The 24,481-nt window shown below is 38.1% G+C and overlaps 1 protein-coding gene across 2 annotated transcripts; it reads right to left on the bottom strand.

Annotated features, from left to right (window-relative positions):
- Positions 1 to 1,718: 1,718 nt before the first annotated feature.
- On the bottom strand, positions 1,719 to 24,249 carry LOC112501286 (glutathione S-transferase zeta class-like). Of its 2 annotated transcripts, none has more exons than XM_025104996.1 (11): positions 24,094 to 24,249; positions 23,868 to 23,967; positions 23,686 to 23,742; positions 22,632 to 22,717; positions 22,434 to 22,505; positions 15,799 to 15,852; positions 15,640 to 15,715; positions 11,894 to 11,955; positions 4,741 to 4,800; positions 3,166 to 3,276; positions 1,719 to 1,966 (listed from the first exon to the last, which is right to left on the bottom strand). In XM_025104996.1, exons 1-10 carry the CDS (start codon positions 24,094 to 24,096, stop codon positions 3,175 to 3,177), a joined length of 672 nt encoding a protein of 223 aa, XP_024960764.1. In that variant the 5' UTR covers positions 24,097 to 24,249; the 3' UTR covers positions 1,719 to 1,966; positions 3,166 to 3,174. The 2 variants fall into 2 exon arrangements, with proteins under 2 accessions (XP_024960764.1, XP_024960765.1); XM_025104997.1 differs by having other exon boundaries at positions 3,161 to 3,276.
- Between the last annotated feature and the right edge of the window lie 232 nt (positions 24,250 to 24,481).

Consider the following 24,481-nt stretch of genomic DNA (forward strand, 5'->3'; position numbering starts at 1 on the left):
TGTAATCTTAAATTTTAAGTAATATGCATCAATAAACGGTACTTCATGCATAAAAAATGGTTTTTAAGAGTTTTTGTCAAATACTTTAGAATATAGTATAGATTTAAACTACTTACCTTTGCCTAATTTCTTTTACGTTTTATTATAAATTTTGTTTTACAAGTTTTTAATATTTACTCATATTATTATTAATTATTTATAAAATGCATACTGCTTTCATTTAATTCTTGTAAAATACCCCGTGTAATACACGAGTTCGAACCTAGTGTGTATGTGTGTATGTGTGTTTATGTGTGTGTGTGTGTATATATATATATAGGCGGATTACGTTGCAAACCGCTCAATTCATGAAAACTATGCAAACCACTTTCGACCAATAGGAAAATTCTGTTTTTTTATTTAATTTTAATAAGTAAGGGTATAATGGTCATTTCATCGTACATTGATTAATATTGGAAAGTAATAACTACTGTTAACTATGAAAATGTATTAATAGAAACATTTCATATGGAAGAAGGTAAATCTTTTTTCTTAATATAATTTTTTTACCATTAATTTTTTTTATTATTTTATTGATTTATATTTATTAAAATATGAATTGTAAAAGCAGTAGAATATGAAATCTGTGTTTGTTTCATTTCTTGAAACAGTTTCATTTCTTGATTTAATGAAACAGTTTCATTAACGGTTACTGAATTAGTATTGAAACAAAAAATAATGAAACAATTTCATTTCTTGATTTAATGAAACAAAATCTTTGCTTTAGTATTCAAAATGTTTCATTATTTTTTGTTGATTATAGTATGTTTTATGTTTCATAATTTATTAGGATATACCTAATTCATTGTAGGTGAGAAGAAATCAAACGGTTTCACCCTTTATAGAACGAACTCACATGACTCTTTGTCACCTACGATGAAAGACAGACCGATTGTCATGTAGTGTTGAACGATAATTGCAAACTGTTTCATTAACGGTTATTGAATTAGTATTGGACTATTAATAATTTCTAATCAAAATAATTTTAAAACAAAGGAAATCCTAATAAACGATTAAACATATAAATAATAAAACATTTTTAAAAATTTAATGAAACATTTTGAAAATTGAAATTTTTTTTAATTTAATGAACATTTTTCATGCATAAAACGTTCCGAAATATTAATAAATTAAATTCATCAGTAAAATTATGTTCATGGTCACTATTGAACATGACATTCGTTTCATTACTCAAAGTACATATATTTTTTTAATGAAACGTATACAGATTTTATATTCTACTGCTTTTACAATTCATATTTTAACAAATATAATTTAATAAAAAATATTAATGGTAAAGAAATTATATTATAAGAAAAAAGATTTACCTCATTCCATAAGAAACGTTTCCATTAATACATTTCCATAATTAACAGTAGTTATTAGGATATACCTAATTCATTGTTGGAGATTTGACAAATTTGCCTTTCTTTAATTAAAAACTAAACTTTTATTTTTTTAATTTCTTAATATAAACTCATTTAATATTGACCATTAATGGAGAAAATGAATGGATGAAATTGGTTTGTAAAGTTTTCACAAATGAGGTGGTTTGCAATTGATCCCTCCCTCCCCCTCTCTCTCTCTCTGGTTGAGCCTTGGGGTAACTCGTACAGTTACCCATTATGGCACAAATTCATCAAAATGTACCTGGTATATGTCACTCAAAAAGCAAGTTCTTAGAAAAGATCTATCATAAAACCCATTTCGTGAAATGGAATAGAGGTGAACTTTCCTCCAAACAACATCATCTTTGCTTATATAGTAGACTTGAAGAAACAGTCATTATTGATGTTACATGAGAAAGCTCATAGCACAGTTGAGCAATTATTTATCGGTTTATACCTTCAAGCATTGAATTGGAGCATCATCTTTACGGTTTAACAACGCTTCCCAACTTTTCTTGAAGATGATGCATGCAATGAAACTGCAAATGGAATTGATGAAATACGAAGAGATTATTGAACTGCAGCAATCACAGAGGTTTTAATTCGCATTCGAACAACTGCAACAAATAAATGATATACTGCAGCAATCACAGAGGTTTTAATTCGCATTCGAACAACTGCAACAAATAAATGATATATATATATATATATATATATATATATATATATAGGTGGAGGTTCAAACGAGAACAACTCATTTTACGAGAATACGAGAACACCCTTATGACATGTGATAACACATGTGAGGTGACATGCCTTGCGACTTAAGCGTCTATGATTTAATATCACATGTAATGGTCTTGATGAAATATAGTATCACATCAAAAACACCCTTTATCACATGTGATAATAGATGTGAGGGGGTTAGTGGTGTAAGGACGATTTGTCCCGCAACCAAGATTGCGCTAAAAGTCTCCCACGTGTCTTATTTAGTATCACATGTGTATCATATGTGATAGAATAATAGTACCACATGTGATTGTATATAGTAAAAGGGTGTTCTTGCGTTCTTATAAAATGAAGGTCTTCTCGTATGAACCCTTCCCTATCTATCTATCTATCTATATAGATATATAGGGTATATTTCTTTTACAACCTTGTGTATTTGTACAACCCTTGCAACCCAATTAATTGAGATATTTATAGAAATGATGGGAGTTCATTTATTTTGATTTGAATATTTATGGAATATGAATAGAGTTCATTAATTATGATTAATACTTTATATTAGGAAACAATCAAAACTTCTATAAAATCACATATTCATCAAATGAAATGGACGGTTGAGATTGGGTTGTATTGGTTGCACAAATGTCAAGGGTTGTATAATAACCAACCTCTAGATATATATATATATATATATATATATATATATTAAAAACCACTTTCCGCCAACTCACAATGACTTACCTTCTCTCATATACCCATTTTTCAAACAATGAAATAATGTCCCGTCCCAAAATAAATGTCTATAATGAAAAAGGCAAACAACTTAAGAAATGTGTAATTATTACACATTTTAATCAATCAAATGACAATTTCTCCATTTTTATAGTTAAGGGTAGAATCGAATAGTATGCAATTACTTTTGAAAACGGACACTTATTTTGAGACAATTTAACTAACATAGGAACGTGGAAATTTATTTATAACCATTCAAAAAATTCAAATACCTGACCTATTTGTTTCAAGTAGCAGGAAAGTCTGGCTGGTTTTCAGGCAAAGCATCTTGGAAAGCAGGTAGCTGCATATACGCCTCATGCAACCGAGACAAAAGAGGGAATGGTTTCTACACCAACCGATAACAAATTAAAAGTTGTAGAATTGGTGATGAGATTGGAAAAAAAGATACATATGGCCATCAAAGACATATTTATGATGATTATGAACCCCTTAAAAGATGCATTCAATGTGGAAGACTGGACTTCCCAAGTATTTTACACATATTTCTGATGTACGTCTCTGATGCAGAGACAAACCAGAAACTAGCAGATCATGGAGCAATGGGAGAAAGGCAAACAGGCTGGAAAGAAGCCCAACTTAAAACCGACATAACTTCTGAACCATTATGAGTTTTGGGCCTGTATGGTATGCACAGAGAACTTGTAAGGGCGCGTATTTGATGACAAACTCCCTACGGAGGTTTCGTCCAACTTCGTGCGCCAAAATTAATGCTCATTGAGCTTCTTTCCAGCCCGTTTGTTTTTTTTCATTGCTCCAGGAACGCATGTGTTAGTTCCTGGACTGGATCTGCTCTTTGGCAATAAGAACGTGGAAACACCATGTTTTTAATTTCCAGGATGAACATCTAGATCAAAAAATCTGTTTTAGACAAGGCATTCATCTAGGAAGATCACTTATTTCAAGTTTTTGCAAATAGTTGCTTGTGCTACATTAATGGCTTCATGTTTTTGTAGTCAAGTTATGCATGAACAAAGGAGCAACTAAAATATCAAGCTCTTCCAGCAAGAAAAGAAGTAGTTATGCTAGGTCGCATCTTTTTTAGCCTTCCAAACAACATAGTAACTGCACATCTGGATAACTTTCAGAAATTGGAAAGAAAAGATAATTCTGGCACAATAAATCAAAACTGATGGGGCTTAACTAAAATAGTTTTTTTTTCTTTCCTTTTTTTGCAGACCATCATGTGAAAGGTAACTTTTTACCAAAATCCTTGTAACAGCCTTTCCAGCCACTTTTCCTCGCTCTGGGGTATAGGACACAGGTTTGTGTATATCCCAACCGCTAGGCACTACTTTCGAGTGGGATATACTGGTTTGTTAGGTTTGGTTTTCTTGCAACCAGCCTTTCCCTTGCATGTTGCAACTTGCAAAGAGGCGGTGTCTGCACTCGAACACCTGAGCTCCCAATCACAAGTGAGTGATGATATTGGTTGCTACATGTCTCAGTTAAAATAAAGTATTGTATTATACCAATATATACGCATAGAACATATTTGCACATATAGACACACACACAAACCATAAGCATACCAATGCCCACCTCCTCTCTGATACCATTTGGGATTACTTATTTTCTTACTTATTCATTGGTTGCTTCAGACTAATTGCACTGACAAACATCTATTACCACAAACGGTTTCAAAGGGGGATAGTTATGGATCATATAATAAAAAATCTAGATTATCAAAACAACTTGAGGAACTTGCTCCCTCCTTTGATATGGAATTCAGAAAGTGAACTGTAAGCAAACCAATTATGTAATTTAATATATAAGTCTCAGTAGACCCTACCATGTCAAGGTTGAACCTGTGTATTGAACCATGGATTTGTGGTGCCAGAAATACATCAGCCTGCAAAAGTGGAAGAATTTTAAACAATACTCCAGTCAGCATGCATGCATTTAAATAAACTAGCCGTCTGCAGTGACCTATAAAGCGGACCTGACGGTTAACAATTGATTTTTATATGATATCATATTACATTTTTCAACCTTTACTTTGTTTGTTGAACAACAAAAAAACAAAAGAGTCAATCAGGAAGCGAGACTATCATTCCACTCCGAATTTCCTGATTAACCCATCAACCCACCCCCTGGGACCCTACCTCGGTGTAGGATATTGGGTTTGTTTGGTTTTGTAGGATCTTTAGCATCAAACTATGTCCATCCAACTTCAAGACATTTTCGTTGTGAAAGTGGCCATGTGCTCAACAATATTATCCTCACACGGAGATCCTCTATTTTATTTTCTTACTGGGGACAATTAAATTGAGAACAATCCTATTTATTGTTATGGTAACCCACCTTCACCTCAATATTTAGAACTTTCCACCTGCCATTTCTAAGACCAGTAAAACCACCAACAGACAAGTTTAGTGAAGGTAGCAAGGGAGAATACAAAATGGAATTGAAGCATGTCCAGTTTCCATCTAACCAAATAGATATTTTCATTACTTCATAAACCCTAAAATCTAGCTGTATACAAATCAGGTGAAGGGAAGGTATTGGCATAATCTTCAGTTTATCCACATCATGCAGAGCAAAACCAAAAGAAAATGAACGGAAACCACTACATATTTTTACGAAAGATGTATTAACAAATCAAAACTATGAACTACTGCAATCATTGCTGTTGAGCATCAGAAGGAAGCTACCCTTCACAGAGGCTGCATCCCTAAAGCTATTTGCTTCTTTCAGAGAGGGGGAGGGGGGCATTAAAGAAAGACCAAGAGTTCTTTGCTTATTTACTTTGTTCTTTTTTCTCAGGATCTGTCTTCTGCATTCATTACCAAGCATGGTCATCCCTCACATACCATTCCCCACATACATGCAGGGATTCGAAAAAATCTATTTGAATTGTTGCCCACATACATGCAGGGATTCAAAAAAATCTATTTGAATTGTTGCTATTAGTATATATGTGCATGGTATAGTTCAGGGTCTATTCTGTCATTTCTAGATCATTGTTAGTATATATTTTGATGCAACAATGGAGAATCAACGCGGAATTAAAAGTGTAGTTGATTGATTAAAGGTAATTCTAGTTATTCGAGATGCTGAGATCACCCAGGCATGCGCCACAATTAAATACAAAATACATACCCGATATCCAGCCCTTGCCCCTTATTAATAGTCCTGTCTAACAGAAAGCATAATTTCTGCAACACACAACAAAAGTCTAACCAAATATTCTATATTTCCCATACTATGCATGCACTATATATATTACCCAAAGTGCCCCTCCCCCTCCATGTTCTAGCATGCCTGATACGAGAATGAAACTTGAAAGAACAATTGAACACAGAAGACCAGGAAGAAAGGTATGATTTGAATTGAAAACTTAGAATGAACAAAATTACAATCAAAAGTTTAGGGATAATCCCTCTCTCACAACCATAAGGTTGGAGCCTCAAACAACCATGAATGAAAAATAACCGAATGAATGATTATGGAATCTTCCTTCCCTTTTATTCTTCTCTCTTCTAACTGACCTCAGCCACTTGCCTCATTCCCTTTGTTGTCATTCCCCTTTTTGCCCTTCTAGAATACACCTTTAATATCCTAGGTTGGTTTGCTTGGAACTAATTAATTCCCCATCCGTCTCATTACTCCCCCCTTCCAACAAAGTCTTGTCCTCAAGACTTGTATCCGGAAACTGACTTTGGATCGATAAGGCATCTTCCCACGTTGCCTCGTCCACCGAGCTACCCCTCCATTGAATCAACCATTGCACGACAACTTCATTATGAACTTTGACCGTACGAGATGCTAATACAGCAGCAGGAATGATCAGATCAGCGGTATTTAAATCCAATTCAGGTGGTAAAACAGCGTTAGCAGTACCATGGATAGGTTTCTTTAACAATGACACGTGAAACACAGGATGTACTTTTGAAGTAGGAGGTAAATGCAACTTATATGCCACCGGTCCAATCTTATCTGTGATTTGAAACGGCCCAAAAAAACGCGCTGCCAACTTCTGATGGATTCGACTAGCCACAGAAAGCTGTCGATACGGCTTTAGTTTCACATACACCCACTCCCCAATAGAAAAATGCACTTCTCTTCGCTTCTTATCTGCATTGCGTTTCATAATTTCTTGGGCACGTAACAGATGAACATGAAGTTGTCGTAATGTTTCATCTCTATCTTGTAATTCATCTAACACCTGTTGAACTCGGACTTCACTCGGTATGAACTGTGTTACTGTTGGAGGTTTCCTGCCATACACTACTTCGAAGGGGGACTTTCCAGTTGATTCATGAAAGGTCGAGTTGTACCAAAATTCTGCCCAAGGGATCCAAAACGACCAAGAACGAGGTTGATCCACTGTGAAGCATCGCAGATATGTTTCCGAACAGCGGTTAATGACCTCCGTTTGACCATCAAATTCCGGATGATAGGCTGAACTCATGTGCAGTTCAGTACCCTGAGAACGAAAAATTTCTTGCCAAAAACGGCTCAAAAATAACGGGTCACGATCACTGACTATAGACTTGGGAATTCCGTGATGGCAAACTACCTCTCTTACAAAAATATCAGCCACAGACTTGGCAGTGTACGGGTGTTTATGCAGGATAAAGTGACTGTATTTCGACGATCTGTCCAACACTACTAAAATTGCATCAAATCCTTTTGACTTAGGTAATCCCAAGATAAAATCCACTGATAATGTTCCCAAATAACATCAGGAATATCTAAAGGCTGTAACAACCCTCCTGGCCAGTACAAGTTCACTGCTAAAAGCCAACATGTACGATAGTACCCAGAATGACCCCCCGAAGCTGAATGATGGAATTCTTTTAACAGAGAAGGAATGTACTTCGAAGTTTTTGAAATAACTAACTTGCCTTTGTAATATAGCACCCCATTTCGAACCATATACCCTGGATGAGCACCAACTTGGTTAAGACAATCACGGACAATGTGTTGTATCTCTGTACCAGCCTTGTGTTCCTCGATCATCTCTGCTCCCTGTAACCATAAATGCTGAGACATAACCGTCAACAACTCCCCATCCTCAACTTTACGAGACAAAGCATCCGTAGCCCGATTTTCCTGGCCCGGTTTGTAGCAAATATCAAAATTATAGCCCAACAATTTCGCCACCCAGTTCTGTTGATCCAGACTCGTGATTCGTTGTCGAAGTAAGAACTTCAAACTTTTTTGGTCCGTGTAAACCACAAAGGTAGTTCCCAATAAGTAAGACCGGCAATGCTGGACAGCTAATCCCTCTGCCTGAGGCATCACTCCAATACAAAAGGAATGTTGAAATCAGGAAGAGCCAAAAGTGGGGCTGTAACCATGCCTTCTTTTAACCGGTCAAAAGCTTCTTGCGCCCCGTCGTGCCAAGTGAAAGCATCCTTCTTTGTCAAATCAATTAGAGGCTTAGCTATGCTCCCGTAATTTCTGATGAACTTCCGGTAATAACTGGTGAGACCCAAAAACCCACGCAATCCTTTAATCTGTTTAAGCACCGGCCAAGCTAACACCGCTTCAATTTTTTTAGGATCCATTGCAACTCCATCACTGTTAATAATGTGCCCCAAGTATTCCACTGACCGCTGGCCAAATGAACATTTTTTCCTGTTCCAGCACTTTCAAGACAACTTCCAAATCAACTAAACGTTTTTCCCAAGGACTATATATCAAAATGTTACAAGGGTGGTGCCTGATTGATTTGAGCTTGGCTCCAAAGATCAAAAGTACCAAGAGGTCCCACGTTCAAATCCAATGAGGAATAAAAAATCCCCTTGTGGCCACAGAGGTTCAAATGCGGTGACTCCGGACTATCTGCAAAGCAGGTGGTCGCCCTGGGATTAGTCGGCTCGCATAGCGGGTTGGATATCCAAGTTAATAAAAAAAATGTCATCAAAGAAAACCGCCATCATTTTTCGTAACCAAGGACGGAAAATATCATTCATCACTGCTTGGAAGGTAGCTGGGCATTTGTGAGGCCAAACGGCATCACCAAATATTCGTAATGTCCATCATGTGTGCGAAAGGCAGTTTTTTCGACACTATCCGGATGCATTCAAATCTGGTTATAACAGATTTTAAATCCAATTTCGAAAAAAAACCGAGCACCATGTAGCTCATCAATGAGTTCTTCGACCATGGGAATTGGAAACTTATCAGCCACTGTAGCTTTATTCAAAGCTCGAAAATCTATGCACATCCTCCAAGTTTGATCTTTCTTACGAACCAATATTACGGGGCTGAAAAAAGCACTCATACTTGGCCTGATCATGCCGAGAGAGGAGTTCATGCACTTGTCTTTCAATCTCCGTTTTCTGAACATGAGGGTATCGATATGGTCGTACACAAATTGGATCATGGGGGTTGTTGAGGGTGATAACATGGTCATGATCCCGCTCTGGGTAAATCCGATGGGGCTTGAAAAACAGCCGGGAAACGATCCAATAACCGTTGTAAAGCTTGCCCTTGATCAGGAGTTATCTCATGTCCCAACCCCTCAGCAATAGTGGACACCAACGGAACAGCCGTCTCTATTCCTTCCGATGTACCCAACCACTGTTGCAAAGAACCAAGGGACCCCTGAGAAACTCGCATACCTTGAAGAAAAACCGGAATGCCATGAAAATTGAATTTCATCCACGACTGATCCCAATTATGGACCACCTCTCCCAGCGATTGCAGCCAATCCATTCCCAAAACCAAATCCAATTCACCAGCATCAAAAATTAAAACATCCACCATGAACTCATATTTTCCCACCAGCACTTTGAGATTGAGGCATTGTTGATACCTTATGACCGTCTCCGAGCTTGATGCTAATACCCGAACAACAAGTAAAGGGTAAAGCTAAAGAGTTACCAGATTACGAGAAATAAAGTTATGAGTTGCACCGCTGTCCACGAGAATGACAACGGGAATATCCTGAATCGCACACTCGAGCTTCATCATCTTACCACCTGGAGTGACCCTTGTTGAGACACCAAAAAATTCTAGAGCAGCACACATCCCCGACAGAATTTGTTCTTCGCCGGAGTTGGGTCTATTCGTCCGACTTTTCCAAATAACACATATCGCCAACGCCTTCGTCATCCTCATCCTTCCCCAATAATAACACCAGGAGCTTGCCTTCTGGAAACTTGTGCGTCGGACCATATTGTTGCCCACAACGAAAACAGAGCCCTTTTTCCCAGCGCTCTTCCCATTCCGTACGAGTGAGAGAACGAAATCCTCTATCGCGTTGAATTCCCAATGGAACTTCAGAAGACGGAGAACCTGATTGACGAAGAGAGGAATACGGTTTGACTAGTGAGGAACGATCATTGGGCTTCGGGGTAATTGGGCTTTTACCACTCTCCGTCCAGCCCAAGGGAAAAGAACGAGAATCCATTGGACCCTTGGCCTGTACAAAGAGCCTGCTTGATATCGGAAGAGAGTTTGAGACATGTTACCCGATGACGGCCGTAACATCTCCTCAACATCCTTTGCCAAATACATGGCATCCAGACGCGATTGGGGACGATGCAGACGAACCTAGCGTTTCACCTCATCACGTAATCCGGCGACAAAATACCCTAACGCCTGTGATTCCAGCAATTTGGGAACCAAAGATAGCAAATACTCGAAATCATCGATGTAATCGTAAATGGAAGATGCTTGTTTAATGGTGGCTAGTTGTTCATATGGGTTTTGGATCTCTAATCCACTGAATCGCTGTAGTAATTCGACCTGAAATTGTTCCCATGTGATAGAATCATGGACCTGCTTCACAATCGTGAACCGATGTTATGCTACTCCAGTCATGCTCAACTGAGCCAAACGGATACGGAGATGGACAGGCATACCATGAATTTCAAAATATAGATTAGCCTTTTGAATCCACCCTTGAGGATCAAATCATAGAATTTTGGTAGCTTAATTTTCTTCATCGCCCATGGCAACCCATCAGTCGATTTCGGAGTTTGAGCACCCCCATCGCCCGGAGACTCGACGAAGATACCGGAAAATTAATCACCAGATCCTGATGCACCCCCAGAACCATGAATCTGTTGGTTCCCCTGTTGTTTCAACCATCCCAACATCACCTTACGAAATTCAACAGATTCATTTCGATCCACCTCCGGGGCCTGCAAGGCCGATTTGATTTCAGTCGCATCCGATTGGAGCTGATGAATTACCTCTTCATGTTGCTCCAGATGACTTTGCACCGAACGAGTTTCCATTGGTAGAGAGCAACACAGACGGCAGGTCAGGGCAGGTCGGACCAATGATACGAGAATGAAACTTGAAAGAACAACTGAACACAGAAGACCAAGAAGAAAGGTATGATTTGAATTGAAAGCTTGGAATGAACAAAATTACAATCAAAAGTCCAGGGATAATCCCTCTCTCACAACCATAAGGTTGGAGCCTCAAACAACCATGAATGAAAAATAACCGAATGAATGATTATGGGWTCTTCCTTCCCTTTTATTCTTCTCTCTCTTCTAACTGACCTCAGCCACTTGCCTCATTCCCTTTGTTGTCATTTCCCCTTTTTGCCCTTCTAGAATACACCTTTAATATCCTAGGTTGGTTTGCATTGGAACTAATTAATTCCCCATTTGTATCAACGCCACTTAGATTACTGCTTATCATATTGTTTGTTTACTTTTTGTAACATATAACATTGATATCAATACAAAAGAAAAATCTCTCTCAACCATTGTCTCGAATTCATCATCAATTTTCATCAATCATTTAGCCTATCTCAAATCTAAAAGCTGTCACCCCTGATAAGTGTTCTACTTGAAAATGATTGTAAGGTACGTGCATCTACTGAATTTAGATCAAACCTAGCTACAACATAAACAAAAAATAATTAGGTTTAGATCGGAAAAGATCAACAAGCTAGACTATCTTCTAAGAGTATGCATAATCGAGATTCTAGATACACATGCAAAAGAAAATGGATAGGAAGACAACAATACCAGGAAAACATCATCTCCTGTGGCATATTTTCCGGCATGATTTTGTAGTAACTTCTCGAGTGCTGCAAAGTCAAGTTACGTAAGCCTTTGTAAATTGAAATCAAAACTTGTAGCATATTTATAACACCCATATTTTTATAAATATTTTGTATTTTGGGAACGCAGGAATTATCGTTGGACTCCAAATTTAATGTGTAAATTAATCTCCAGATGCAATTTTTTTTGTCTTGGGATGATTCGGGTCAAATCGGGATTAAACTCGTTGAATCGGGGCATTCAAGAGGTTCAGGCAACTTCCCGGGCGGGCCTAAGCAGCGGGAAAAGTCGCCCAAGCCATTGGAATGTGGGCGGGCGTTGTGCAGAGCAAGGGAATCAAAATAGTGGCTGAGATGGCCTATAGGGCGACTTATGGTCGCATGCAAAAGCCACCTGGGTGCACAGTAGAGGTGAAGGGTAGAGGCGCCTGAGGCGACCTAAGTATGGGGCCGGGCGACTTACCATCGGGCAACCTAGCCCCATTTCTTAAGTTCCTCCTCATTTCTCACCATCGCTCCTCATTTACTCCCTTTTCCTCTCACCCTCTATTCATTAAATTCGGTGGGAACGCATTAAAGTTGAATTCCAAAGGTTCTTCAAGGCACTTTGGAGTCTCTAAACTAAGAGTGTTGGTTGAGATTTAAAGCTTCAAGGATCTTCTTTCGATTTGGAGGTTTTGCTTAGTTTCTAGGCTTTAACCAAAACCTAGCATTGTGAGTGCATTCTACATTTTTCTGAATCCATATGCATGTCAAGATGCTATATTTTAGTCTCTTAAGCTTTCATTTTATATATTTCAAGTATTTGATGTCTTTGGACCATTTAGGTCAAACTTTGGGAAATTTGGGGACTTCGTACCTTTTGATAAAGTAAGTGTGGAAAATCATTTTATATGTTGTGAAGATGATTGGTACAAAGTAATAAAGTATTTTGAAACTTATAATCAAAGATTTTGGCATACTTCGGGTTTGTTGATGAAATGGGAAATCTACCCACTTGATAACTTGTTGTACATAAATATCCATGTGTTTGATATGGTTTGGCATATCTAGAAGTTATTGTGTACTAGATTTTATGCAATGGATCCATAGGCATAGGAGTCAGTTTTATTGATTTAAAGGGGATGGACACTCCCGTCTTGTAGCTTGAAATAGGCATTGGGTCTACTTAGGCAATATAGTGTGGGCTCTTGGAGTTCGACCATTGACCAACATGATGTACTTTCTAGTAAATGAGCTTAACGAGGATTTTTGGAGATTTCAAACTATGGACCTGGAGTGGTTGAAGTTGATGACTCATTAAACTATAGATCTTTGGTGGTACTTGGTTTATTCGAGAGACTAGACCCCATATCACGAAGCTAGATCCCAAGTCTCTCAAGTGTGTCTTGCTTGGCTATTCTCGTCTTCAAAAGGGGTACCTGTGTTTCTCTTCTAAACTATGTCATCTGCCGAGATGTCTCTTTTCAAGATACTACTCCTTTTAACCTATGCCTACCACCCGTATCGATACCCATCATGAAGAGGCTGATGATTTGTTAATCTACTATGTTGCACCCACTCAGGAGCACTTTGTAGCATCTCCTTGTGAGCATGTACCTACTTTCGAGGATACTTCGGAGCCTGAGTGTCGGCCTGTTGTTCAAGTATATCAGAGGCGACATCACCCAATACTAGATCCCGATCCTTTACCTCTATCTTCGTCGATGGATCCACCTAGTACTCCCACTCCTACATCATCACCTGACATACCCATTGCTCTTCAGAAAGGTAAATGTACATGTACGTACCCTATTGCTTCTTTTGTTTCTTACGATCAATTATTTGCCTCTTCGTGTTGCTTCATTACTCAGATTCTATATCAATTCCTAATATTGTTGGTGAAGTATTGGCCCATTTTGGATGGTGTACAGTGATGATCGAGGAAATGAATGCCCTTGATCATAATGGTACATGGACATTGGTAGATATGCCTGCCGATAAAAAGGCAATCGGGTGTAAATGGGTGTTCATCATTAAGTATCAGCCAGAAAAGCTCGCTATGTTAATAAGAGATATGCTAAACAATATGTGCCTGACTACTTCGACACTTTTTCTCCGGTTGCCAAACTCGCTTTCCGTCGACTGATCATCTCATTGGCAATCAAGTTTGATTGGACCTTACATAAGCTTGATAATAAGAACGTTTTTCTTCATGTTTCTCATCAAGAAGAAGTGTATATGGAGCAACCACCTAGATTTGTTGCTCAGGGGGAGTATAGGAAAGTATGTCGCCTTTAGAAATCCTTGTACGGATTAAAGAAGAGTCCTAGATCATGGAAATTCATCCACGTTATTTTGAAATATGGAATGAAATAGTGTAAGGTTGATCATACAGTTTTCTACAAGTGTTCTAAAACTTGTGTAATCCTACTTGTAGTATATGTTGATGATATTGTGATTATTGGAAGTGATAGTCAAGACATATCAAAACTAAAGACATTCCTTCAATCTCACTTCTAAGGATTTGGGACCACTGAAATATTTCCTTAGAGTAGAGATCATGAGGAACAAAAGTGAGATCTTCTTATCACAGAGAAAATATGTTCTCGATCTTCTAAAAGAAACAGGAAAATTAGGGGCTAAACCGTGTAACGCCTATATAACTCCCATATACGCCCAAGAGAGGATGATGGAAAACCATTTCATGATTTATGTCGTAATTGAATAAAGAATTCAGAAAATCTATACAAGTATTGGATAAGAATCTACAACGCCCTTCTTGACGATCCTTTACTCGGACAACATCTAGGGTTCCTCGACTTAAACCTTCGTTGTCTCCGTGAAAGAGAGGAGTCCTGAAAACGCTGGACAACTTTTATTTTGCTAGGCCCATAGATAAAAAAACCCACTTTTTTACGACCTTGAGAGGTATAGACGGCTTCTTGGGAAACCGAATTACCTTACTGTAACACGTCCGACATTGCATTTGCAGTCAGCGTCAGTCAGTCAATTATTGTCAGCTCCAAAATTGGGTACTTCTAGGAGAAATTCTTTGTTATCTTAATGGTGCTCCAGGTCACTTTATAAACGCCATGACCATGGTAAGGTAGAATGTTTCACTGGCCTAATTGAAGCTTTTTCAGATGCAGACTATGGAGGATGCAAGGATGACAGTAGATCCACCTCATGATATTGTGTTTGTTGGGGAAAATTTGGATTCATGAGTAAGAAATAAAATGCGGTATCTCGGTCATTGGCTGAATCATAATATAGAGCAATGGCCGACTTGATCTATTATAGTATGGATACATCAACTACTTAAGGAAATTGGTTACGCAATTACACTTCCTAACAGCATTGATGTGATAATGAGGCAGCCCTTCATATTGCATCAAATCCTGTTTTTCACGAACGAACTAAGCATAGATTGTCATTTTGTTCGAGAAGATGGAGGCAACAGGACGCATTTCGTCAGAAGATCACTTAGGAGACATTTTTACAAAAAGTCATGAACCTGAACTGTATTGACTATATCTATAGCAAGCTGCGCATGATTTAGAAATGTATAAATATATGTATTTTGTATGTAAACTGATTCAAGAGAAATACAATCACTATTGATTTCAATATCAAATCCCATGCATTTATTTAATATCAAGTTCTTTCTTATGTGCTTTTTAGATCTAGTTTTCAGGTTAATGTGGAAAGGAAAATCATATTGGAACATACCTGCAAAGCCTTTACCAATATGCTTTTGTACCCATGGAATCTTTGCATCAGGACCAACTTTTTCCTCGATGTATTTCTGCAACAATAAATAAAATCCAAGATTGTGGAAGCGATGTCTATGAACATTTCTGCAAATCAACAACAAAAATTCTTACTGACCAAAACATCTAGGTTTTGAAGAGGTTGTATGCTTGCAGAAACAATATTTGCAGCCTACAAATTTAGAAGGAGATGACTGTTAGTCACACAAAAATGATGAAGGAACCCGAACATAAACCACGAAGAGATAAGCAACAAAATATGATGACGTTGTATAGAAATATTCAGTATCCTTAAAGATACTCGATATCATTGTAAAATAGAAATTGGAGATTAGGGTAATATCTCCTTGTAATTGGCTGCTGTGAATATCTTCTTATAGGTTAGGAATCCTTTCATTTTCTTCTCAGATTCTTTGTGTATATATAGCCTATGTACCTCCCACTTTTAATACAAGTGAAATAAAAGAATTCCATATGGTAACAGAGCATCTTTGATCTCATACTACTCTCCTCTCTGAACAATCGGAATTTCGTACTTCTGTTGGATGTGTTTCAATCACAACAGCATCAAGCAACAACCCCAAGCTCCAAAGTCATCTTGTTGCTGTGTTTCAATCACAACAGCGATCAAGCAACGACGGTAAGCTCCAAATTCCCCTTGCTATCATTGTCCTCTCACCTTCCTCAGTATCATTATGACTGGCACAAATAATCCTCTTCCCAAACCCACTCAGAAGTCATCTCCAATTCAAAGACTTCTCACCCGAATCCTCTAGAAAATTCTGAGAGTTCCCTTTCAATTACTGGTCATAAATTAAATGGCCATAATTTCTTCAATGGTCTCAATCAGTCATGTTATATATACATGGTCGAGGAAAGGGAAGATCATCTTACAAGGGCTCTCCTAAATATGATGACCCAGTTTTTTAAACTAGAAATCAGAATGGTGATGGCATGGCTAATTAACTCTATAACCCTAGAAATAGGGGAAAGTTTTCTTCTCTACTCTATAGCTCAAGAAATATGGGAGGCTGCCCGAGATACGTATTCCATTAACGACAACACTACAGAATTGTTTGCCATCGAAAGCACACTCCATGATTTACGTCAACGAGAGTTATCTGTCACTGCCTATTACAACTTACTTACTAGGCATTGGCAACAACTTGATCTTTTATGAAGTTCATGAATAGAAGTGCCCTGCAGATCAAGCTACAATACAAAAAATGGTAGAGATGAGAAGAATATTCAAGTTCCTTATGGGACTCAACAAGGACTTGGATGAAGTCCAAGGACGAATGCTAGGAATCAAACCACTACCCCAAACCAGGGAAGTGTTTTCGGAGGTCAAAAGAGAAGAAAGTCGTAAGAAAGTCATGATGGGGACTGTTCCTTCAACCTTACAAGTTGACCGATATGCCCTTGTTACACGAGGATCCTCATATCAGCACTCAAATCCACATCGTGGAGGGAATCACTTTGATAGACTTCAAATCCACAAACAACTTATCTTCGTTTATTTTAATTGTTTTATTTGTTTTTCTTCATAATCCGTTTTATTCTAGGAGTCTTTTACTTATTAGTTTAAATACCTTCATTGTGTACCTTTTTGGAATATAGATCAATTTATTATAATTCAATTCTCTACAATTGAATAGGAAGAGACTGCAGCCTCTCGAACGCTGTAGGGTTTTAATACTCTAATCTTGGCAACTTTTTATCGACTCTTATCAAGTTGGTATCAGAGCCTACCACTATTGTTCTGAATAAGTAATCGTGCTACTATCCACGAATTACTGTTCACGATCACTGTTCACGATCACTGTTCACTATTCACGAATCATTGTTCACTATTCACGATTCATTGTTCACGATCACTGTTTACGATTACTATTGACGCGATAATGACTCCATCAACAACATCGAGGATGGACGAGGTGGAGGAAAGCTTGGGAATGGTCCAAGCGGAGGTGAACTCGTTGAAGGACGACATGCAGAAAGTGATCAAACAAATGGAAAAATGTTGATATTGCAAGAAAAAGCGCTTAGGAGAACGGAGAAGAGCAGGGGAGAGGATAAAAGCGAAGACAATGCACAACCAAAAAAGGCGGACTATCGCATAGACAAAAACTACCATACTGTCGGTTTCTTGCGATAAGGGTGAGGAAACTAGAGTTAACTGTATTCGAAGGGACAGGTCCAGACGGTTGGATATTGAGGGTTGAAAGGTATTTCGCTCTTAATAAACTAACCAATGAAGAAAAACTAGAAGTCTCGGTCATTGCTTTTGAGGGTGACGCCTTGTTGTGGTTCTAATGGGAGAATAAGAGGAGACCCATTAGGCTATGGGAAGAATTAAAAACATTACTGCTTCATCAGTTTAGACCAGCGGGGGAGGGATCTTTATGTGAGCAATTCTTGGCCGTTAAGCAAGACGGCACAGTGGCAGAATACAAAAAACAGTTTGTTATGTTGGCAACCTCGTTAGAAGGGATTGCGGATGAAGTTTTCGTTAGTCAATTCTTAAACGGGTTGAGTCCACAAATCAGGGCAGAAGTCCGCACCATCGCACCGGTGGAATTGGGAAAGGCCATGGAACTAGCTCAGAGGATAGAAGAAAAAAACAAGATTTTAGCAAGAATAAGTAACCCAAAAGGTAGTTGGTTGAACAAGCGTAATGGAGGAGGATCTGCGGGAAACAAGGGATTTGTTGAACCCTCCAACAAGAGTAGTGGACAGAGAGGAAAATCTGTCGGGGAATTCTGAAGGTTGTCCGATCAAGAACTTCAACAACGTAGGGCTCAAGGTGTACTAGTGTGATGAGAAGTATTCTTCGGGTCACCGATGCAAAAAGGAGCTTAGTGTGCTGGTGGTTCAACAGCCGGAAGAGTACAAAGTCGATGAAGACACGGAAATGGGGAGATGATAGAATTGGCAGGGATAGAAACGGGAGGAGAAGTGGAAGTATCATTGAACTCAATAGTAGGACTGTCAACAACGAAGACTATGAAGCTAGAAGGAGAGGTAGAAGGCCAAAAGGTAGTTGTTTTAATTGACAACAGGGCTTCCATAATTTTATAGCCATGATGTTTTTTTTTTTTTTTTTGTAAGGGTGTCCGGGCCAAAGCCCGACTAATCCCCGGCAAATTTGGAGGCTAAACATGGCCCCACTTAAATGTCGCCAACACTCCCCTCCCAGGGGTCGAACTCGGGTTCATGACTATGCCATGCCCAAGCCTTTACCACTAGGCTGGAAGGTCTTTGACTATAGCCATGATGTTAGTTGAGAAACTCGGGTTTATCTACAAGAATCATAGAAGAATATGATATCTCAATGGGAGCGGGAGAAGCCATGAAGGGACGGGGAGTATGTCAAGGGGTGAAGCTAAGTATGCAAGGAATTGAAGTTGTGTATGAACTTTTGCCCATTAATTTGGGAAACTCGGACGTAATATTAGGCGTTAAATGGTTGGTCTCACTGGGACCAACATGGGTGAATTGGCAAAACCAGGTTATGAAATTCAAAAAAGGAGGGGAAACCCTAACCTTAAAAGGAAATCCAGCTCTTGACAGATCCCTAGTATCATTAAAATCAATGATGATGACCCTAAGGAATGAAGAACAAGGGGTGTTAATTAAATTAGAAAATGTGGAAGCTGAGAACAAGGGTAGCAAAATGTTATTGGACAACATGGAGAAACTTATAAAGGAGTATGAGTTTTTTTTTTTTTTTGTATGCCAGACGCGTTGCCACCGAAAAGAGGGAGACAACATGGGATTGTTCTTAAGCAAGGAGTAGAACGGGTCAATGTCTGCCCTTATCATTACCCGCAATACCACAAGGATGAGATCGAAAAATTGGTCAAAGAAATGTTGAGTGCAAGAATAATCCAATATAGCCAAAGTCCATTCTCAAGTTCGGTACTTATGGTTAAAAAGGACGGGAGTTGGAGATTTTGTGTTGACTATAGAGCTTGAAAAAAATTACAGTACCGGACAAATTTCCAATCCCGATAATTGAGTTGCTAGATAAATTACACGAGACTGCTTATTTTTCAAAATTAGATCTTAAATCTGGCTATCACCAAATCAGAATGAAAGAGGACGTATACGAAGACCGCTTTTAGAACACATGAAGGCCACTACGAGTTTCTGGTTATGCCTTTCGGCCTATCCAATGCTCCATCCACTTTTGAAGCACTGACGAACGATATATTTCGACCTTCTTTGTGAAAATTCGTGCTGGAAATTTTTGACGATATTCTGGTGTACAGTAGGGACGAAAGTGATCATGTAAAGCACTTAAGGGAGGTCTTTAAGGTTGTGAGAAAATGCAAAAATGTAAATGATTATGTATTTAATGTAAGAGTAATGGGAGCCAATTATAATCCCATAATATTAGTGATTGTAGGCAATCCCATAAAATCAAGGATTCATAGAATAGTTTCATTTTCTTCCCCTTTGCCTTGTGTATTTATATTATATGCTTCTCTGTCAAGAATGAATAAGAAACACAACAGAATTCCTAAATCTGTTATGGCATCAGAGCTATCGAAACTTGGGAAGCCTTTTTAGCCTTCATAAACCTTCTATGAAAATTTCGCAGGCGTTCATTGCCTCCTTCCTTTGATTCCTATTTTGTGGCCTTTATTGCCAACAATTCCTAACAGGCACAGAAAGAATGACATAACCCAAATCAGAATCTGCCATAACCCATGTTTCTAAACCAGGAGATTTACAGCACATTCATGCATCATACCGATTGGATGGAAAGAACTATCTCAAATGGTCTGTCCTAGGTACTTGTTTTTTACCTATTCAGGTGAGCATCCCTTTTCATTTGGATTTAATGTCTCAGGTTCAACCCTAAAATACTCCTAGATCATTGATTCGGGAGCAACTAACCATATGACTCACTCTTCCAAACACTTCTCCACATACTTAACCTTGGCCAAGTAACAAGAAAATTATCACTGCTGATGGAACTCAAACCACCATAGCTAGTATAGGAGATATCCAACTCAGCTCATCTATTCTTTTATAAAATGCTCTTCACGTCCCAAAATTGTCTACTAATCTGATTTCCGTAAAGAAACTAGCACGAGATTTACCTTGTCAAGTGGTATTTTGTGACGAACATTGTTTGCTTCAGGACAAGGATTAGGGGAAGACAATTCGACTTGCTAAGGAAAAGGATCATCTATATTGTCTTGAGATGCCAAAAAGTACCAGATTATCTCACTCTCTCGTATGAGAATCTATTCTTTCCAATAAAGAAAAAACCATACTTCATCATTGTCGTTTAGGTTATCACTCATTTAGGATTATTAAAGTTATTTTTCCTTATTTGTTTACACCAATCGACGTTGAAAGCCTTCATTGTGAGGTATGTGAGCTTGCTAAACACAAGCGTATCCCTTTTCCTATCAGTGATAAAAGAAGCAACTCTCCTTTTTATCTTATTCACACTGATATTTGGGTCCATCTAATATTTCCAATGTGTCGGCCTATCGGGTGCAAGATGGTTTGTGACCTTCATTGATGATTGTATACGGGTTACTTAGGTGTTCTTATTAACACATAAGTTTGATGTCAGCACTATTCTCCCTAATTTCATTTAGATGGTAAAATATCAATTTGGTGTAGAAGTTCAAAAAATAAGATCCGATAATGCTCGAGACTTTTTCAATCAAAACTCACCTCCTATTTTCAAAAAGAGGGAATAATTCAAGAATCTTCATGTGTTAAAACACCTCAACATAATGGAGTGGCAGAGAGGGAAAATGCGCATTTATTAGATCAAACTAGAGCATTATTATTTCAAAATAATGTTCCAAAACATTTTTGAGGAGAAGCAGTGCTCACAGAGGGCATGACCTCCGAGAAAAGATGTGGGATGAGCAATGAGGAGGAGGGACAGGCCAAGGAAGACGTGGGATGAGCAACTGAGGATGGACATGGCGGCCTATGACATCACCGAGGGCATGACCTCCGAGAAAAGATCTTGTGGCACACGACTAGGATAGCAGCATATGGTGTAGGGATGTAGAAAAATGTGGATGGGCGAGAGGGAGGGAGTGGGTGAGGGTGAGGGTGGGGCATTAAGAGGGTTAGAGAGGTGTCAGATAGGTTATTGGTGCTCTTTGTTAAGTAAAGAATTGTGTAGTGTTTGTTCCTCTTCTATGTTGCACTGTAGTCCCTTCTTTTTATGTCGCCTACTTTAATTAGTCTACTAATTGATTAATGGGTTGGCTGATTCATTGATGGGTTATAGGCTACTGATTGATCAAGGGGGTACTTATTTCATTGATGGGTTGTGGGCTGCTAATTCACATACTACCCATGTTCGGCCTGAAGGGCTGCTTATTTTAATTAAAAAAAAAACAATGCAATATTTGCTGATGAAGGCTCGAGTCCACAAACTTCTCTCCCCCATGAGTGTTGTTGCCGGTTAGGAAGGCCTTAAAGAAGTCATAATTGTAGAAATAGATTAAGTACCTTAAATATTGAAGATGCACAATATTCTTTTGGAAAGAGGGTGACAACTCTGGCAATTTTATAGATAAGAAAGAATTAACACCTAAAAGGCAGGAGACTCCCATTTAGTTGCAAGTTCATTCAACAATTGGGACACGTCCATCTGGTGGAAATTTTGACCGCCTGGTGATACACTTTGGTTGGTCTCCATAATGTTAACATCAAATATTGCACCAATGTAGAAAGCTAAGAGAACAAGAAGCCAAATGATTTTACCTGGTAATTAATTGCCCTTTTTTCAAGGTCACGTGGCAACAAAGGGTGTTGCGGATACTTCTCCTCAAGGTACTGTATAGAAGGAAAACATGATGGCGAAACAGGGGACAAGGACCCAAAAAAGCATTATGATAACAATAAACAGAAGTTAAATCATTTCATAAACAGAGTTCTGTAAAGCAAGCATTAAAAACTCACCATTACGATTGCAAAAGAGTCAGAAACTAGTATGTCACCATCCACAAGCGCAGGCACATACCCGATCGGGTTGACTTTCACAAACTCTAATTAGAAAAGGGAGTAATGTTACTAGCATATTTTATATGGTATTGACCACATAAAATAAGAAACGAGGAACCCATGAATCCAGGAAAAACTAAAATATTGTCACACAGAAATTGCCAATGCACATAAATTTCATCAAAATAGAAGCTGCAATTATATTATGGAACAGAAAGTTAATTACTGAAGTTTTGAGCATGCAAATACAAAGACAAACACAGTTAGATTAAATTTCTCTGATTTTATCCATTAAAAGGATGGCAACTATCTACAAACTATGATTCAGTTTAGCTTCTAAACTATAAAAATAGTCATTAGAACTTCATTAAAGATTAGGCAGAGCTCTAGCATTAGATCCCTCTATCTTCTGATTTGTTTCATAACAAAGCACTATCAAATAGTAAGTCCACTCATCCATGAATTTCGGTCCTCATTTGAAATATGTGATGTGAAACGGTTTCCTACACAAACCTTATACACCCTTTCTCCATAAAAGGTGATAAAGTTTCACTAGAGGTAAAACAACAATCCTCAAAATACTGGTACCAGTTTTGCTAGAAATTTAGAACCACCACTTTTCGCTTTGCAGGGCTTCTTAGAATTCTGATTTTACCATCAAATATCTCTGCGACACTAAGTTATCCTTATCAAGTATGAAAGTGAAAATTCCTCACTCTGTTGACAGAATGGAATGGAGCCAGCTTCTTGATGGTACTACAATTAACTTCTTCTCCCCCGTTTCCAAACTTATGCCCACTTTCTGAACTTTGCCAAAATTTAGAACATAGCTGTTTCATAAGTAGTAAACGTGTGGACGTTGAAACTTTTACACTAATCTGAATCTTCATCATTTTATATTTTCTCTTTCAAGCATACAGTCTAATACAACTATGGAGTAAAGGAATCATTCAATTAATATCGTGCAAATTTAAATTAATTAGGGTTAAAGTGAGGGAATTAAATTTGTTACCAGGGCTATGCTGTTCTCCTTTGAGCAGATTAACCGCTTTGTATTCATAATCAAGTCCTGTTGCCCATCCAGAAACAATATATGAGGAACAATTATGAATTATTCAACGATTTTCTTCTATCAGTAGCATCAAAAATTAATAACCTAACAAAGATCGTTTGTAGGGAGAAATTGAAGAAAACCTTTCAAGTTTAGAGCGATTCGAACACGGAAGGAACATGAGCTCCTGTAATAAGAATAGAGCTGCAGCTTCTTCGACTCTTCCTGACCACTACTCGTTGTCTACACCATCGAAGTATGAATCAAGATCGACAGTGTGTGTATAATATACATATTATATATTATATATACATACATATATATATATATATATATATAGAGAGAGAGAGAGAGAGAGAAGGGCCGTACCATAGTGGATTAAATCTTAACAGTTTAATGATCTGAAACACAGAGGGAATGAGCATAAGAGAGGCGAAGCATGAGTGCAGTCAACAGGGCGACATTTTTCAACGAACAGAAACAACCGTGAAGGATTTTTCCTTTTTCCTTCTGCAAACAAAGGATACAGCAAGTTAAAGTTTGGTTTTGGTGACTTGTTTTTCGCTTATGGTTAAAGTTTGGTTTTATTTTTTTTATATTTTTTTTTTCATTAATTTAGATATCCAACCGAGAATTCTAACTAATCACGACCACCTGTTTTGCAGATAGCCCGGAGTTATCGCATTTGAACCTCCGTGGCCACAAGGGGATTTTATTTCTCCTTGGATTTGAACCTTGGACCTCAGGTACTTTTGAC

The sequence above is a fragment of the Cynara cardunculus genome (assembly GCF_001531365.2).
Source record: "Cynara cardunculus var. scolymus isolate 2C chromosome LG 17, CcrdV1, whole genome shotgun sequence".
In the NCBI taxonomy this organism is placed as follows: Eukaryota; Viridiplantae; Streptophyta; class Magnoliopsida; order Asterales; family Asteraceae; genus Cynara; species Cynara cardunculus.